The sequence below is a fragment of the Ornithorhynchus anatinus genome, chromosome 11 (genome assembly GCF_004115215.2).
Source record: "Ornithorhynchus anatinus isolate Pmale09 chromosome 11, mOrnAna1.pri.v4, whole genome shotgun sequence".
Lineage (NCBI taxonomy): Eukaryota > Metazoa > Chordata > Mammalia > Monotremata > Ornithorhynchidae > Ornithorhynchus > Ornithorhynchus anatinus.
The window spans coordinates 13,674,526-13,692,414 of NC_041738.1; the positions used below are offsets into that span (position 1 = coordinate 13,674,526).

General features: G+C 55.7%; 1 protein-coding gene and 1 non-coding gene across 3 annotated transcripts; one reads left to right on the top strand and one right to left on the bottom strand.

The window, feature by feature from the left end:
• The first annotated feature begins 972 nt into the window (after positions 1–972).
• Positions 973–17,385, top strand: CDC6 (cell division cycle 6). Of its 2 annotated transcripts, XM_029074548.2 has the most exons (12): positions 973–1,056; positions 1,192–1,399; positions 4,408–4,686; positions 4,803–5,002; positions 6,045–6,223; positions 6,802–6,908; positions 7,090–7,229; positions 8,720–8,820; positions 12,880–12,944; positions 14,765–14,979; positions 15,665–15,805; positions 16,458–17,385. In XM_029074548.2, the coding sequence occupies exons 2-12, from the start codon at positions 1,207–1,209 to the stop codon at positions 16,545–16,547; spliced, it is 1,710 nt and encodes a 569-aa protein (XP_028930381.1). In that variant the 5' UTR covers positions 973–1,056; positions 1,192–1,206; the 3' UTR covers positions 16,548–17,385. The 2 variants fall into 2 exon arrangements, with proteins under 2 accessions (XP_028930381.1, XP_039769546.1); XM_039913612.1 differs by lacking the exon at positions 973–1,056 and having other exon boundaries at positions 1,099–1,399.
• Positions 7,981–8,118, bottom strand: LOC114815248. The gene has a single exon (XR_003763013.1). It is a non-coding gene; the product is annotated as a small nucleolar RNA SNORA7 (small nucleolar RNA).
• Positions 17,386–17,889: the final 504 nt, after the last annotated feature.

Below are 17,889 nucleotides of genomic sequence, written 5' to 3' on the forward strand. Positions count from 1 at the left end.
AGCGCTTAGAACAGTGCTCAGCACGTAGTAAGCGCTTAACAAATACCAACATTATTATTACTATTATTACGGGGAATGAGGTTGCCCCACATGAGGCTCACAGTCTTCACCCCCATTTTACAGATGAGGGAACTGAGGCCCAGAGAAATGAAGCGACTTGCCCAAAGTCACACAGCCGGTAAGCGGCGGGGATGGGATTAGAACTCACGACCTCTGACTCCCAAGCCCGGCCTTTTGCCACTGAGCCACTCTGCTTCTCTAGCAGCGTGGAAGCAGCGTGGCTCCGTGGAAAGAGCCCGGGCTTTGGAGTCGGAGGACCTGGGTTCGAATCCCGGCTCTGCCACTTGTCAGCCGGGTGACCGTGGGCAAGTCGTTTCACTTCTCTGGGCCTCAGTGACCTCATCTGTAAAATGGGGATGAAGATTGTGAGTCCCACGTGGGACAACCTGATTCCCCTGTGTTAGAACAGTGCTCGGCACATAGTAAGCGCTTAACAAATACAAGGGCTTTGGAGTCAGGGCTCATGAGTTCGAATCCCAGCTCCGCCACTTGTCGGCTGTGTGACTGTGGGCAAGTCACTTCACTTCTCTGTGCCTCAGTTCCCTCTGTAAAATGGGGATTAAGACTGTGAGCCCCACGTGGGACAACCTGATTCCCCTATGTCTACCCCAGCGCTTAGAACAGTGCTCGGCTCCTAGTAAGCGCTTAACAAATACCAACATTATTAAATACCAACATTATTATTATAGAATGACAGAGCCTACAACTCCCAACGGGCTTTGCGGCCCTCGGCCCAGCCGCACTGCCTGCTGGGACTTGTAGTCTTTTCCCCCCCTCCCGGCAGGGTCGGCCGGAGGGCGGAGCCTCATTGGGGCCCGGGGGCCTCGGGGCCTTCCCATTGGTCGACAGCGTCCAATGGGAGGGCGAGGGCCGGGATCCCGGCGGGCGGCGGCCAATGGGCTGCGCGGACGCCTTTGGGCGGGTGGCGGGAACGGGAGTCGCTGAGGAGATTTGGCGCGAGCGGCTGAGGAGATTTGGCGCCAACGACGGGCGAAGGTAGAGCCGCCCTGAGGGGAAGGAAAGAATGGAGGTGGCGGGGGGAAGGGCTGAGGCGACGACAGTAGTCCAGGGGGGTCGCTGGGTGTGCGTCCATTCGTCCTCTCTGACCCGCTCCCTTTTTTCTCTCCCCAGGTGCCAGCGGTCACCATGCCCGCCACCAGGTCCCAAGGCCAGGCCGCCATCGGCTTCCCTCGGAAGAAGGCAGCGCGGACTGCGGCCGGGCCCAAAGGCCTCCGGGCCTCCTCCTCGCCCGCCGCCATCGCCCCCGCTGACGCCCCGAAAAGCCCCCCGCCTCGGCCGGGCCCCCGCACGCTGCCCCTCAGCCCCCGCAAGCGCCTGGGTGAGCCGCCGCCGGGCCCTTGGCCCCCCTTGGCCCCCCCTGGCCCCCTTGGCCAAATGGTTTCCCAGAAGCCTCCGGGCCTGGCCCCCCTTGGCCCCCTTGGCCAAATGGTTTCCCAGAAGCCTCCGGGCCTGGCCCCCTTGGCCCCCTTGGCCAAATGGTTTCCCAGAAGCCTCCGGGCCTGGCCCCCTTGGCCCCCTTGGCCAAATGGTTTCCCAGAAGCCTCCGGGCCTGGCCCCCTTGGTCCCCTTGGCCAAATGGTTTCCCAGAAGCCTCCGGGCCTGGCCCCCTTGGCCCCCTTGGCCAGATGGTTTCCCAGAAGCCTCCGGGCCTGGCCCCCTTGGCCAAATGGCTTCCCAGAAGCCTCCGGGCTCGGCCCCCCTGGGCAGCCCCCGGGCGGCCCCCGAGCGGCCCCTCGCCCCGCTCTGGAGCCTGGAGGGTCGTTGGGAAGTCGCCCGCCGCCCGCTTCCAGGCGGAGGAGCGGCTTCGTTGGAAAGAGCCCGGCCTTGGGAGCCCGCAGGGGTCGTGGGTTCATAATGAGGGCATCTCGTCAGCGCGCACTATGTGCCCAGCGCTGTACCAAGCGCCGGAGGGGAGGCAAGGGCCAGCAGGTGGGCCCCCGGGGGCTCCCAGGCTTCATCCCCATTTATCTATATATTTATATATTTGATGTGGGTATTTGTTAAGCGCTGCTTATGTGCAGAGCACTGTTCTGAGCGCTGGAGGGGAGGCGAGGTCATCAGGTGGGCCCCCGGGGGCTCCCAGGCTTCATCCCCATTTCTTCTATATATTTGTATATTTGATGTGGGTATTTGTTAAGCGCTGCTTATGTGCAGAGCACTGTTCTAAGTGCTGGAGGGGTTGCAAGGTTGTCAGGTGGGCCCCCATGGGCTCTCAGGCTTCATCCCCATTTTATAAATATATATATATATATATATATTTATATATGATGTTGGTATTTGTTAAGCGCTGCTTATGTGCAGAGCACTGCTCTAAGCGCTGGAGGGGAGGCGAGGTCATCAGGTGGACCCCCGGGGGCCCCCAGGCTTCATCCCCATTTTATATATATATATATATATTTATATATGATGTTGTTATTTGTTAAGCGCTGCTTATGTGCAGAGCACTGCTCTAAGCGCTGGAGGGGTTGCAAGGTCGTCAGGTGGGCCCCCGTGGGCTCACAGGCTTCATCCCCATTTCATATATATATATTTATATATATGATGTTGGCATTTGTTAAGCGCTTCTTATGTGCAGAGCACTGTTCTAAGCGCTGGAGGGGTTGCGAGGTCATCAGGTGGGCCCCCGTGGGCTCACAGACTTCATCCCATTTTATTTATATATATATATATATATATATATATAGTAATGATAATGTTGGTATTTGTTAAAAGCTTCATATGTGCAGAGCACTGTTCTAAGCGGTGGGTTAGATTCAGGGTCATCAGGCTGTCCCACGTGAGGCTCGCAGTCTTAATCCCCATTTTACAGATGAGGGAACTGAGGCCCAGAGAACTGAAGTGACTTTCCCACAGCCACCCAGCTGACAAGCGGCGGAGCGGGATTAGAACTCACCAACTCTGACTCCCAAGCCCAGGCTCTTTCCACTGAGCCACGCAGCTTCTCTAATTCATTCTAATCCATTCATTCAATTGTATTTATTGAGCGCTTACTATGTACAGAACACTGGACTAAGCACTTGGAATGGACAATTGGGCAACAGACGGAGACCGTCCCTGCCCCATGACGGGCTCACAATCTAAACGGGGGAGACAGACAGCAAAGCAAAACAGAACAAGAGTCTGGCGACTACTGCCACTTGTCAGCTGCGTGACTTTGGGCAAGTCACTTCTCTGTGCCTCAGTGACCTCATTGGTAAAATGGGGATGAAGACCCTGAGCCCCACAGGGGACAACCTGATGACCTTGTATCCTCCGTAGCACTTAGAACAGTGCGTGGCATTCATTCATTCAGTCGCATTTATTGAGCGCTTACTATGTGCAGAGCACTGGACTGAGCGCTTGGAATGGACAATTTGGCAACAGATAGACAATCCCTGCCCAATAACGGGCTCACAGTCTAAACGACTGTGGCACATAGTAAGCGCTTAACAAATACTGTCATTATTGCCTCCCGCTGACTTCCCTTGCCTGATGAAGATTGTGGTATTTGCTAAGCTCCGTGTGCCACACACTGTGCTAAACACTAGGGTCAATACAAGTAAATCGGGTTGGATGCAGATCTTGTTAATAATAATACTAATTATGGTATTTGTTTTGCGCTTACTATGTGCCAAGCATTGTTCTAAGCGCTGGGGTAGATACAAGGTAATCAGGCTGTTCCACATGGGGCTCCCAGTCTCAGCCCCCATTTTACAGTTGAGGCAACTGAGGCCCGGAGAAGTGAAGTGACTTGCCCGAGGTCACACAGCAGACAAGTGGCTAAGCCTGGATTAGAACCCACGACCTTCTGACTCCCGGCCTCTATCCGCTGCGCGACGCTGCTTACGATGAGCCCCAAGTGGGGCATGGACTGCGTTCGGCGTGATTGGTTTGCGTCCACCCCAGCCCTTCATATCGTGCCTGGTACTTAATAAGCGCTAAACAAATACTGTTTTAAACAAACCAAAAACTTTCCTCCTGATTTCTGCCTCAGGCACCTCCCTGCCCGGCCCATCTGCTTCCCACAGTGGCGTTTGCAAGATGATAGAGTGGAGGAGCCATCTGGTGGGAAGATGGTGGATAGCCATCCTGCCAACAACTTCCTCGCCTTAGAGGGTGGAGGACCATTTTCCCAAATACTATTTCTCCTCGTCCCCCTCCTCCTCCTCATCCTCCCCCCCAGCTCCCTAAGAGCCCGCTGTTCAGCGGTTTTGACCCTGGAGCGGAAAGCCCGCTCTTAGTAGGGTGGGCCAGATGGCAAAACATCTTGCAAGGATGATTTGTAAGTCCGTTTCCCGCTCGCCGCTGCTCACTGCTGCACTCTGGCTCCTGTTTGTAACGTTTCAGGAGACGACAACTTGTGCAACATCCCCCAGTCGCTTCCTTGCTCTCCGCCGAAGCAGAGTAAGAAAGAGAACGGCCCTCCCCTCCCGTTCACGCCGAAGGGACGTCGCCTGGTGTTTGAGGACCAACTGGCAAGTCGGTCTCCCGGCCAAAGAGACCGAGCGGCGGCCCCCTCTCCGGGTCAGGTCCGGGCCCGGCAGGGGCAGGAGACCCCGAGGAATTCCGAGCGCGGTCACCCGTCAGAGCGAGAAGATGTGCGCGTCGGGCTGTTCAAGCAAGAAGGTTGGTGGCGGCTTTCAGTGCGGCCCCTAAATGGGCCGATGACGCTCCTCCAACGGAACCCAATGGGTTTGCCCCGTCGCCTGCCGTGTCTAATTATCTCTTTACGCCCGGCGCAGGCACCTGTTACCAGCAAGCCAAGCTGGCCCTGAACACGGCCGTTCCGGATCGGCTGCCCGCCCGGGAGAAGGAGATGGAGGCCATCGGACACTTCCTGAAGAAGCACGTCTGTGGAAAGAGAGCCGGGAGTCTCTATGTGTCCGGTGCTCCTGGAACCGGCAAAACCGCCTGCCTCACCCGGATTTTGCAGGACCTCAAGGTGGGCGGAGGGGCCGAGCGGTCGTGGTGGCCGGACTTTTCCGGTGCCCTCTGCGTACCCTGGGAAACACAATGTGCGAAGCAGCGTGGCCTAGTGGATAGAGCACGAGCCTGGGAGTCAGCAGGACCTGGGTTCTGTCTGTAAAATGGGGATTAAGAGTGAGAGCCCCGCATCGCACAGGGACCGTGTACAACCTGATTTGCTTGTATATCTACCCCAGCTCTCAGTACAGTGCCTGGCACACAGTAAGCGTTTAACAAATGCCGCGATTTTTGCAATTATTAGTAGAGCAGAAACATGTCACATTCTGTCCACGAGGAGCTTACACTCTAATAGGAATGATAGAGGCTTACGGGCAGAATTAGAATAAGAGGAATTGAATTTTCATCTGATCGTTTGTCTCCTGAAAGAGTCCTTTGAAAATTCTGTGTATGGGCAAACCTTGAGTTGGGCATAAATAAATACATGAGTGCAAGAGGTGCTCGGATAGTGACAGAAGGCTTGCGGGAAGAGGTGGCATTTTAGGAGGGCTTTGGAGTTGGGACGGGCTGGTGTCTGGCCATGTCTCTGGCCCCTCTCCCTTGATTATGTGGTATTTTTTAATGTTTGGGTCTTGAGGGTGGGGACGGGGTAGAGGTGGAGAGGGCCACGTGGGGTTTCTTGCCTTTTTTTTTTAATGCTTAGTGCTTAATATGTGGCAAGCCCTGTTCTGAGCTCTGCAGTAGATACAAAATAATCAGATTGGACACAGTCCAAGTCCCTCCTGGGACTCACAATCTTGGTCCCCATTTTACAGTTGAGACAACCGAGGCACAAAGAAGTGACTCGCCCAAGGCCATGCCACAGACAAGTGATGAAGCTGGGATTAGGACCCAGGTCCTGTGACTCTAAGGCCCGTGCTCTTTCCACTAGGCTGCCCTATTCTCACCTAATAATTGGTGTTTACTCAGCTGCAACAGGCTGCTGGGCCCGGGACGTGTTCCCATTTCCCACCCGCTTTTGACCGATGGCTAGGTAACTCTCCCGGGTCTGTCCCTCTTAGGGGGAGCTGAGCGGCACCAAGGTCATCGTGCTGAATTGCATGTCGCTGAGGAGCTCCCAGGCCGTGTTCCCAGCCATCGCCCGTGAGCTCTTTCAAGAGGGAGCATCCAAGCCAGCTGGCAGGGACGTGGTGAGGAAGCTGGAGAAGCAAATGACGGCAGCAGAGGCGGGCCACATGATGTAAGTATCCCCCCTGGAGCTCTCCTTCCAGTTCCTCTCGCTCTCCCTCGGATTTGGGTTCCGGGCCCTCGGGCCTCGGCCCCGTCGGGCTCACGGTCGCCCAGAGGAGCTTGTGAAAGTACCGTCGCCCAGACCCGCCCCCTCAAGCCCTGAGCGTAAAACTCCTTCGCAGTGATGTCACAGAGGGGAAAGGCCCAACTTAACTGAAAAGCCAAGCTTCCTACAGGAGAGGGGCGACAGAAAACATCAAGCAAATATACTCCCCTTTGTCTTTTAGTTCCCACCTATGTGGGGCAGAGAGGAATCGCAGGGTGGGGGGCAGGATGTAAAGGTGAAGAGGGGACGGGGGCGCTAGGATGCAGCCCTGTCTCAGACACAACTGTCCAGTAGCATCCGTAGTGCCGGATTGGGACCACTGGGACCAACCACTGCTGTTGGGTCAGCGGCTAGAGAGGCGGCTGTTGTGCCCACCTCCAGACTGCACTTGGCCCAGGGATGGGTCAAGCACTTGGCCGCGCCGGGGTCTCTGTGGGCTCTGACCAGTGTGTGTCTGCATGTTTGTGTGTGTGTACCCGCAGACTTCTGGTGTTGGATGAGATGGACCAGCTGGACAGCAAAGGGCAGGACGTGCTTTACACGCTATTTGAGTGGCCCTGGCTCAGCGGCTCCCGACTCGTGCTCATCGGTGGGTCGCCACGTCTGGGGTTGTGGACCGGGGTGGGGGCGGAGAGAGATGGCCCTGTTCCGGATGGGTTGGGAGGAAAAGGTGGATGATGGCGGGTTGGGGCGGCTCCCCGGCAGATGGGAGAGGCAGAGTCCTCGTTGGAGGCGATGGTGCTGATCGATGCCGTTGCCGGCCACTGTAGGCATCGCCAACGCCCTGGACCTCACCGACCGGATCCTTCCGAGACTCCAGGCCAGAGCGAATTGCAGGCCGCAGCTGCTGAACTTCCCGCCGTATACCAAGGACCAGCTGACCGCCATCCTTCAGGAGCGACTGGGGCAGGTGGGGCAGGCTGGGGGTCCAGGCAGCGGGAGGGAAAGAGGGAGGCTCCGAGGCACCTCCCCAGGCTCCCACACCCGGCTGAGCTAAGCCTCTGCTCAGAGCAGGCAACTTCCTGACCCGACTTTGGGTCGCTCTTCGGGGCTAAGATGGGGCAGCTGGAGACAGTCCTCAGGCCAGCACAGAGACTATCCCCCCCACCGCCCACAGACCACTTGGCTGGGGTGGGAATCTGTGATTTAAGAACAGTTTTCTCCAAGGATGGGTGTGGAGAGGAAGAGAGTGATTCTTTCATCCAGTTGCATTTATTGAGCGCTTACTGTGTGCAGAGCTCTGTACTAAGCGCTTAGGAGAGTGCAGTATAACCATAGACACATTCCCTGCCCACAGCGAGCTTACAGTCTAGAGGGACAAGGGTCCCAGAAGGTTCTAGGAAAAAGAAACCTCCAATAATAATAATTATTCATTCATTCAGTTGAATTTATTGAGCACTGACTGTGGGCAAAGCACTGTACTGAGCGTTTGGGAGAATTGTTGTTGTCTTATGCTGTTGAGTCACATCCGACCCGTTGCGACACCATAGACACATCTCTCCAAGAACGCCCCGCTTCCATCTGCAGTCATTCTGGTAGTGGATCCATAGAGTTTTCTTGGTAAGAATATGGAAGTGGTTTACCATTCCCTTCCCAGAGCAAATGAGTCTCTGCCCTCGACTCTCTCCCACGCCGCTGCTGCCCGCCACAGGGGAGTTTTGACTTGTAGCAGATGGTTTTCCACTCGCTAGCCACTGCCCAAGCTAGGAGTGGAATGGAGAGGCCTCTGCTTGACTCTCCCTCCCGTAGCCGAGACTGGTAGAGGACTGGAAACCCTCCAGGTGCGACCCAGAGAGGGGTGGGAGAGTGCAGTATAACAATCAGTAGACAAGTTCCCTGCTCACTGGAGGTTCACGGTGGAGGTGGTACTTGTTAAGCCAAGCACTGTTCTAAGCGCTGGGGCAGAAACGAGTCAGGTTGAGCACAGTCCCCGGTCCACAGCTTGTAGCAGGGAATAGGGTTTAATCCCCATTTTATAGGGTGATCTGGTCCAGCCCTTGATGCCTGTTTACTTGTTTTGGTGTCTCTCTCGCTGCTTCTAGACTGTGAGACCATTGTGGTTGGGTAGGTTGCTGAATTGTACTTTCCAAACGCTTAGTGCAGTGCTGTTCAAACAGTAAGCGCTCAATAAATACGATCGAATGAATGAATGGAGGTCAAGGGAAGCCCACTGGGGCTTGTTCAGAAACATCCCTCCCTGAGATTCCCTTCATGGGAGTGTGGACTGGCAGACCAGGGTCATTGTTCGCTCTCCTCCCCCTTCTCCCGTCAAGCCGAAAAGCATGCGAGGGACACTCCAGGCAACCTGTAAGTCTCGGACCCAGACTCTCCCCCTCCCCGGCCAAAACCGCAGTCCGGCTGGTCAGTCTAACTGGATGCCTCCCCCCATCATTTCTCCAGGTCCCCGGTGACCAGGTGCTGGACAACGCCGCAGTTCAGTTCTGCGCCCGGAAAGTCTCCGCCGTGTCCGGAGATGCTCGCAAGGCGCTCGATGTTTGCAGGTAATTTATGGCACCGCCGGCCGCTTTTATTAAAAAGGGGGGAAAAAAACTGCCGTTAATTGTCTCTTGTAACTCAAGTGAATGTGACTTAAGAGGCCCCATTCTGCTGCTTTTTATGCTCCGAAAGGAGGACTTGTTTGTCAGTGGGGAGCTCTGCATTTCCACCGTGTTAATGTCTGAAACATTATCAGTCCATTACCTACGGAGGGAGAGACAAATGAGATGTTGCTGGCACTCCCTGTGGTGATTATAGATTGGTTAATTACATTTGTATTAAAAAAGGCTCTGGTTTACTTTTCCATTAGCCGGCCTCAAGCAGGTTTATTTATGGAGCTGAACCATCTCTGCCTTCAGACTTTTTTTTTTTAATTTCTCCACTGTTTGGCTGGTGCACCCCTTTTTTCCAGTGGGTGGTCTCCCAGAGCTGGGCTCTGGGCCTCCTGCCCCAGTGCCGCCTGAAGGAGTTAGTTGCTTCCCAACAGGGGCCCACCCAGGTCTAGGCCAAAATGGGTTCGGCCAGGTCTGGTCTTCCAGGTGACCTTTCAGGAGGGCCTCAGTTCCCTTGGGGTCGAGGGCTGGGAGAGAATGGGGCCGGTGGTTCCCCCCCTGGGGGGGCCTGAACGGAGAGGGTAATTATGTTTTGTTAAGCACTTATTATGCTTATATAGTGTGTATATACATATGTGTGTGTGTATATATATATAGTAGAGTCAATAATCTAAATATCAGTCCGACTTTGTCCCTTTCAAGTTTATCCTTCCATGCTTCTAATGTCCCCTGTCCTCTGCCCGGCAAAACTATCTCTCTACCTTTACTGACACTCGTGTCCATCGCCCTCGCCAGTTGTTGCAGACATTAAATTCCTCTCCAGGCCCCCTGTCCTCCTACCTTACCCGTCCCTTGCCCCCAGTGACCTCGCTGCCCACTTTATTAAGAAAACTGATACCATCAGGTGTGAGCTCCCTAAAATCGCCCCTGCCCCTCCTCAGTCCTTCCCCCTTCTGGCCCTCTCTTCAACTCTACCGTCCTTCCCAGCAGTGTCTCTTGAGGAGATCTCCTGCCTCCTCAAAAGCCACCCCCCTCCACATGCGTACCTTATCAAAACTCTCACCCCCTCCCTTCTTCCCTCCCTAACATCCATCTTCAACCATTCGCTCTCCAGTGGCTTCTTCCCCACTGCTTTCAAACGTGCCCAAGACTCCCGTATACTAAAAAACCCTCCCTTGACCCCGTGGCTTTCTCCAGGTATCACCCCATCTCCCTCCTACCATTCCTCTCCAAACTCCTTGAGTGAGTTGTCTATACCTGCTGCCTCAAATTCCCGTCCTCCGATTTCTTCCTCGACCCGTTCCAATCTGGCTGCCGTCCCCTTCACTCCACAGAAACCGCCCTCTCAAAGGTCACCAATGATCTCCTTCTTGAAAAATCCAACAGCCTCCGCTCCATCCTAATCCTCTTCAACCTCTCAGCCGCTTTCACGCTGTGGACTACCCGCTTCTCCTGGAAATGTTATCCAACCTTGGCTTCACTGACTCTGTCCTCTCCAGACTATTATCTCTCTGGCCATTCATTTTCAGGCTCCTCCTCTGCCTCCAACCCCCTAACTGAGGGCCTCATGGTTCAGTTCTGGGTCCCCTTCTATTCTCCATCTCCACCCACCTCCCTTGGAGAACTCACTCGTTCACTATCACCTCTTTGCAGATGACACCCTCCTACCCTGATCTCTCCCTTTCTCCGGTCTTGCATCTCCTCCTGCCTTCAAGACATCTCTACTTGGATGTCCTCCCTTCACCTCAAACTTAAGTCCAAAACATAGCTCCTTATCTTCCCACCCAAACCCTGTCCTCCCCCTGACTTTCTCATCACCGTAGACGGCACCACCATCCTTCCTGTCTCACAAGCCCCTAACCTTGGCGTTATCCTTGACTCCTCCCTGTCATTCGACCCATGTATTCAATCCATCACTAAATCCTGCCGGTCCCACCTTCACAAAATCGCTAAGACCTGCCCTTCCCTCTCCATCCAGACTGCTGCTATATTAATACAGTCACTTATCTTATCCCACCTGGATGACTGCATCAGCCTCCTTGCTGCCCTCCCAGCCTCCTGTCTCTCCCCGCTCCGGTCCATACTTCACTCTGCTGCCTGGATCATTTAAAAAAAAAAAAATGTTCAGGATGGCACCCCGCTCCTCAAAAAACTCCAGTGGTTGCTCAGCCAGCACCTTGCCCCCTCCTACCTCACCTTGCTTCTTTCCTTCTTCAACCCAGCCCGCACACTTCACTCCTCTAGTGCTAACCTTCTCACTCTGCCTCAATTTTGCCTCTCTCTGCCGATCTCTAGCCCACATCTAGCCTCTGACCTGCAACACCCTCCCTCCTCAAATCCAACAGACAGTTACTCTTCCCCACTTCAAAGCCTTATTGCCCCTTTAAAGCCACTTTTCCTCATCTCCCACCCCCTTCTGCATCGCCCTGACTTGCTCCCTTTGCTCTTCATCCATCCCAGCCCAACAGCACTTATGAACTTATCTATAATTTTATTTATTTGTATTAATACCTGTTTCCCCCCACCTTCTAGAGTGTAAGCTCATTGTGGGCAGGGAATATCACTGTTTATTGTGCTATACTTTCCCAACGGCTTAGTATAGTGCTCTGTACGTAGTAAGCGCTCAATATATACGATTGAGTGAATGAATGTGCCAGGTACTGTTCTAAGTGCCGGGGTAGATACGAGCTAATCAGGTTAGACACAGTGCCTGTCCCACATGGGTCTCACAGTCTCAATCCCCATTTTCCAGATGAGGGAACTGAGGCACAGAGAAGTGAAGTGGCTTGCCCAAGATTGCAGAGCAAAGTGGCTGAGTTGGTTTTAGATCCCAGGTCCTTCTGACTCTTGGGCCCAGGCTTTATCCACTAGGCAGCACTGCTTCTCTTCCTGACTGCCTTCCGGGATCAAGGAGTCCCCCTCTATCACGGGTTCTAATCCTGGCTCCACCTTTTGTCTGCTGTGTGACCTTGGGCAAGTCACTTCACTTCTCTGTGCCTAAGTTACCTCATCTGGAAAATAGGGATTGAGACTGTGAGCCCCCTGTGGGACAGGGATATGTCCAACCCGATTTGCTTGTATCCACCCCAGTGTTTAGTACAGTGCCTGGCATATAGTAAGCGCTTAACAAATATAACATTATTATTATCAGTCAATCAGGACTTATGTGCAGAGTAGTGTACTAAGTGCTTGGGAGAGTACAAAACAAGAATTAGCAGGCATATTCCCTCTAGACACTTCTCTTCCACCCATGGGCACCCCCCGTCCCCTCACACTCTTCCTGCTGGATCAGCGACGGCCACTTTCATTCATTCAATCTTATTTATTGAGCGTTTACTGTGTGCAAAGCACTATTCTAAGCACTTGTGAGAGTACAACATAACATTAGACACATTCCTGCCCACAACAAACTCACAGTCTGGAGGGGGAGGCAGGTATTAATATAAATAAATAGATAAATTATAGATATACACAGATATGTACATATGTGCTGTGGGGATAGGAGGGAGGATGAATGAAGGAGCAAGTAAGCGATGCAGAAGGGAGTGAGAGGAGAGGAGGGCTTCGTCAGGGAAGGCTTCTTGGAGGAGATGTGCCCTCAGTGGGGCTTGGAAGTGGGGGAGAGCCACGCCAGAGAACAGGCCGGCGGGTCGGGCCACGGGGCTACTGACTCCGGCCTCCGGGATCATGGAGCACCCTTTCCCCCCAAATCTGGACACCCCCTCCCTCCTCTGCCCCCCACTCTGCCTTGCTCTCCAAGGGCTCTGTGGACTTGCCGCCTTGAACTGGCAGCTATCGGAGGGACCCTGAAGGCGGCGGGTGACCGTCTTTCGGCTTCTGGCACTTGAGCCTCTCGGGGTGAGGAAGGCCCACCCGTTAAAGCTGGTCCCAGTCTCGTCCGTAAAAACCTTTTCATGCACAAGGCGGTGAGGGATTGGTCTGGCCAGGGGGGCTCGTGTGTTTTCTGGTTCGGCTCAACCTGAAGTAACTTGCAAAGTATCCGGTTTCCAGGAGGGCTGTCGAAATTGTGGAGAAGGATGTCAGAAGCCAGACACTCCTCAGACCGCTGTCTGAACGTAAGCATCTTATCTCCCCCGCTGTCTTCCCCCTCTTTCTGAATTGACAGGGGCGGGGGGGGGTGGCTCCGGCATGGGGAGGGTCAGAACGTGCAAAATCAAATGCACCGTTGGCCCGTGGGAGTTGGGTCACCTCCCTCCCTCCGTCCACGTCTCTCCTTCCTCCCTCCCCATCCCTTCCCTGCCACCCGCCTGCTGTAGCTCTTCCTGCCCGCGCCGTATTTCACGCGTTACTGGAAGGGAGTTCCCAGGAGTATTACATAAACGACTGGGTCGGATGAGGCTTGCCTTCCCGGCTCTGCCGGGGAAGGCTGCAGACGGCAAGGAGGCCGGGCTGGCTTCTCTCTGAGACACCTAAAAATAGCCCCGGCCTGGGCCCCGGGTGTGTCCCGGTGGCCACGGGGGACGGGGAAATCCATCCGCCCGACCCCATTGGTCCAGCCCAAGGGGGAACGTGCAGAGTCTCGAGCCGATCCCCAGCTCGGAGCTCCCGTAAGCACCGGCAGAGGGAGAGGCGATTCCAGGCCGATCCGTTAGAGGATCAGCTCCGGGTGGGCGGATGTCACGTCGCCTACCTTTCCTGGCGGCTTAGTACGGTGCTCTGCCTCCCATGAGTTCTCAGCATATATCATCTGTTCATCGATTCGATTAGCCCGTATGGGGTTTGGCCGAGAGAAACAATGTGGTCCGTCGGAAAGAACCCAAGCCGGCAAGTCAAGACCTCGGTTCTAATCCCGTCTCTGCCACTCCACTTGCCTGTTCTGTGACCTCGGGCAAGTCACCCAACTGCTCTGTGCTCTGTGTGTAAAATACGACCTGATCCCCCTCCACTTAGGTCCTGAGGTCGGTGAGGGAGAAGGGACTGTGTCTGACCCGATTATTGCTTATCTACCCCAGTGCATAATGCAGTGCTTGGCGCCTACTAAGCGCTTAGCTAATACCACAGTTATTCTGTGGCTCAGTTACCTCATCTGTAAAACGGGAATACGATACCTCTTCTCCCTCCCTCTTAGGCTGAGAGCCCCATGTGGGACAGGCACTGTGTCTGATCTACCCCAGCGCTTAGCAAATACCATTATTTGTTGTTATTCGTCCTGGGGCTAATGATGATGATGGTACTAAGCGCTTACTATGTGTCAAGCACTGTTCCAAGCCCTGGGGTAGATACAGACTCTGTCCCTGTCCCATATGAGGCTCACAATCTTAATCTCCATTTTCCAGCTGAGGGAACTGAGGCACAGAGAAGTCAAGTGAGTTGCTCAGGGTCATTCAACAACAAGTGGCAGAGCCGGGATTAAAACCCAGGTCCTTCTGACTCCCAGGCCCGTCGTGCTCCCTCCACTAGGCCCTGTTGGCTTCTCAATGCCTGGCAAGCAGACGTTCCTTGTTGAGTATTGGTTTTCAGCGAGAGGCCCTCCTTGTTGCCCGCCGGACGCTACTCCTCCATTTGCACTCTGTCCTCCGTTCATCTCTTTATTCGAGGTTGCTGCTCCTCTCCCTCCGGGCCCAGACTGTTAAGGCTGGGCCGCTTCCAGCCTTGGGTTCTCTGTCAGACTTAATGCCCCCTCGCAGCCAAGATGCCTCAACAGGACCGAGATTCGTTCTCTCCGATTCCTAGGTCGTGTCTGGCCCAGGGTTACCAGCTCGCCCTTGGGTGGGCTGGCCGGGCTCCGATTTTCCAGGGCTCCACCCTTCGAAGCCAGAGACTGCCAGGCTGGGAGGCGGAGGCCCTCGTTTTCCCCTCTGTCTGGCCTGGTGTCCCTGCTCTCGGGGTGACCGGCCGCCTCGGTCCGATTCAGCGGGCTCCGTTCGCTCCCCAGGCAGATCGCCGGCGAAAGCATCCCCGGGGCCTCTGGTCCCCAAGCGGGTGAGCCTCTGCGACGTGTCCCAGGTGATCGCCGACATTTATGGAGACAGGATGGCCGCCAGCCAAACCGGAGGAGCCGATCCCTTCCCTCTGCAGCAGAAGATCCTGGTCTGCTCTCTGCTGCTCTTGACCAGGCAGCTAAAGGTCAAAGAGGTCACCTTGGGAAAGGTAACCAGGGAAGCGGGCTTGGGGGGCTGGAGGTCGGACGGGGGAGGCCGCTTCGGTTGCAGATGACCACGTTCCCCCCCCCCCCAACTTTTGTTTTTATTCTGCCTCGAAGGAAAAATCGCTTTATTCGTCATTGCCTTCTCCCCCCACCACGGCAAATTTGGGAACGTCAGAGCTGGGTGGGGGGTAACCTTCCTGTACCCCACCTTCTCTTGCACACTTCCACCTTCACCCCCTCCCTGGGACTCTTCAGAGCCCTTCTCAAATGAGACCCTTTTTTGTGTGTGTCTGTGTGTGGGTGGGTTTTTTTTATGTTGTTTTGTTTTTTTCCTCTCCCTTGGGTCCTTCCATCAGACAGTTAAAGGCCAAAGAGGTCAGACCAGGGAGGCCACTTCCTTGGCTGCAAACGACTGTGTTCCTGTTTGGTTCTGCCTCAGAGAAGCTTCCCCATTTGTCACTGTCTTCTCCCCCCACCCTGGCAAATTTGGGAATGCCAACGTGTTGGGGGGAAGTCTCCTGAGCGCTTAGAACAATGCTTTGCACACAGTAAGCGCTCAATGAATATGACTGAGTGAATAAATACCCCACCCTCCCTTGCACACTCCCACCTTCACCCCCTTTCCTGGGGCTCCTCTTCAGGGGCCCTTCTCGAGTGAGACCCGCTCTTTTTCTTGGGCCCTTCCAGTTGTACGAAGCTTACAGCAAAGTCTGCAGGAAGCAGCGGGTACCGGCTACGGACCAGTCCGAGTGTCTGTGTCTCTCGGGGCTCTTGGAGGCCAGGGGCATCTTCGCTTTGAAGAAAAACAAGGAAACCCGGCTCGCTAAGGTAGAGTTGCCTCTGCAGAAAACCGGCAGGCAGCGGGCCGGCTGGGGGGGGGGGGGGGGGCACGGGCGGGGGGCTCGGCCCCGTGGCTGGGCCAGGCGTTGGAGTGAAAGCCCCTCGCGTGGCTGGCCGAGGGGTGAAATGCAAAGCGTTCCAGTTTTGAGCGTCTCTGAGTCTTTTCTCTATAAGTTCCCCAATGCTGGCACAGCCGAGAGGCATCTCCTGGCCTCTCCCCTTCCTTCGGTTAAACACTACGTGCCAAGCACTGTCCTAAACCCTGAGGTAGATCCAAGATAATCTGGCTAGGCGCAGTCCCTGCCCCACACGGGACTCGCAATCTATTGGGAGGGAGCGGGATTTAATCCCCATTTTTACAGAGAAGGAAACGGAGGCCCAGAGACGTTTAGGGACTTTCCCGATGTCACGCAGCAGGCAAGAGGCACTGCCCACGTTAGAACCCAGGTCTTTGGACCCCTCCAGGCCGGGGCTCTTTCCACTGGGCCACACTGCTTGTCGTCACCACCTTCTGGAAGGGCTGCAGTGTATCTGGGGGGAAGGGGCATTTTAGGCGGCAGCCGTCCACCCGCCGCCCCGTGCTAGGCCCTCGGTTTTCCGGTGTTCCGCACCGTGTGAAATCCTCTGGTGTTCTTCACAGGTGTCTCTGAAGATCGAGGAGAAGGATGTGGAGCGCGCACTCCAGGACAGAGTCTTAATTGGGAACATCCTAGCTAGCGGATTGCCTTAAGTCCTTCTGTTCTTTGACCCCGCGGGGCCTAGCTGGCTTCTTGGGAGCCACGTGACTCCGCTCTTGGGACTTCCCACGTTCCGGCCTCAGGTCCGGCCTCGGCTCACCTCCTTCCCTCGGAGCAGATTAATTTAAATCCGTAAGCGGGTTTTCCCGACGCTGGCCCCCGACCCCCTCTTCGGGGCCGACTTCTTGTGGTGACACTAGCCTCCCCCCCTCGAGATTAAGTAGCGCGTGGAGAGCGGGTCAGCGGGGGCCGTCTCCTCAGCCGGGGTGTGGAGGTGGCGGCGGAGGTGGCCTCCTTGAAGGCCTGCGGTGAGAGTAACGAAGGACCTTCCTGGCTCTGAAGCGGAAGAGACCAGTCAAGGCCCGAGTTCCTCTTTGTGTGTGCGTGTGTGTGTGTGTGTGTGTGTGTACGTGCGGATGTGCTCAGCGGCCGGTCGGGGCAGGGGGAGCCGTAGGTTTTACCTGCCCAGACCGGGACTGTATCAATTTCTGGTCCTACGTGCTCCGTGACACCCCACCCCGGGCTGCCCAGCGCCCAGGACGGTCCACTCCCCGCCCCCGATCTGAGGCTGGGATTCACATCCAGCCACTTCTCCTTCCTCTCCGAGCGATCAGTATCCCAGGTGTTTGCTCTCTCCCTCTGCACAGTGTGTGTGTTGGGGGAGGGGGCTCTGAGCTGAAGCCCACCAGGGGACACTGACAGCGGCCAGCCTGCTGGTCCGCCCATCGGGGCGGGGGGCGTGGAGGGAAGGGCAGGACTCTGTGGGTGGGTTGTGTGCCGCTGCCGTTATTGTGAGTCAAGTGCTGTTTTAAATATAAACTGGGAGCAATAGCTGGCAGGCCCATGCCTGCATCTCTGGTCCTCTCCTTATCGTTGCCTCAGCGGGGTCTCTGCCCCGTCCACTTCCGGCGACGGCTGCAGTCGGTCGGCCGTACTTACTGAGCGTTTACCGGGCGCAGAGCACTGTACTAAGCCCTTGGGAGAGCACCGTATGGCACTATAACCGACCCTTTTCGGGGAACGGGAGACCCATTCCCCCCACCCCCCACCCCTCCCGTCCCGCAGTGCTGGACCCCTGGGCCGTGGCGAGAGCCGGGAGGAGGCCACCGTGATCCGGGGGCGGCCCAGGTCTCGGGTCCCGCTTCTACTCCCGTGCCGAGGGTGAAGGGCCCGGGGCCCCGAGGGTTAACAGGCCCGATTGCGAGACCGTCCGCGGGCTGGCGGGAAGCAGAGCCGGAGCGGGATTGAGAACAGATGCGGGCCTCGATTGAAATGGCACTTTATTGGATGCTGCAGCCTTAAGAGACGTGACCGCCGTACGGTCTGTTTCCACAC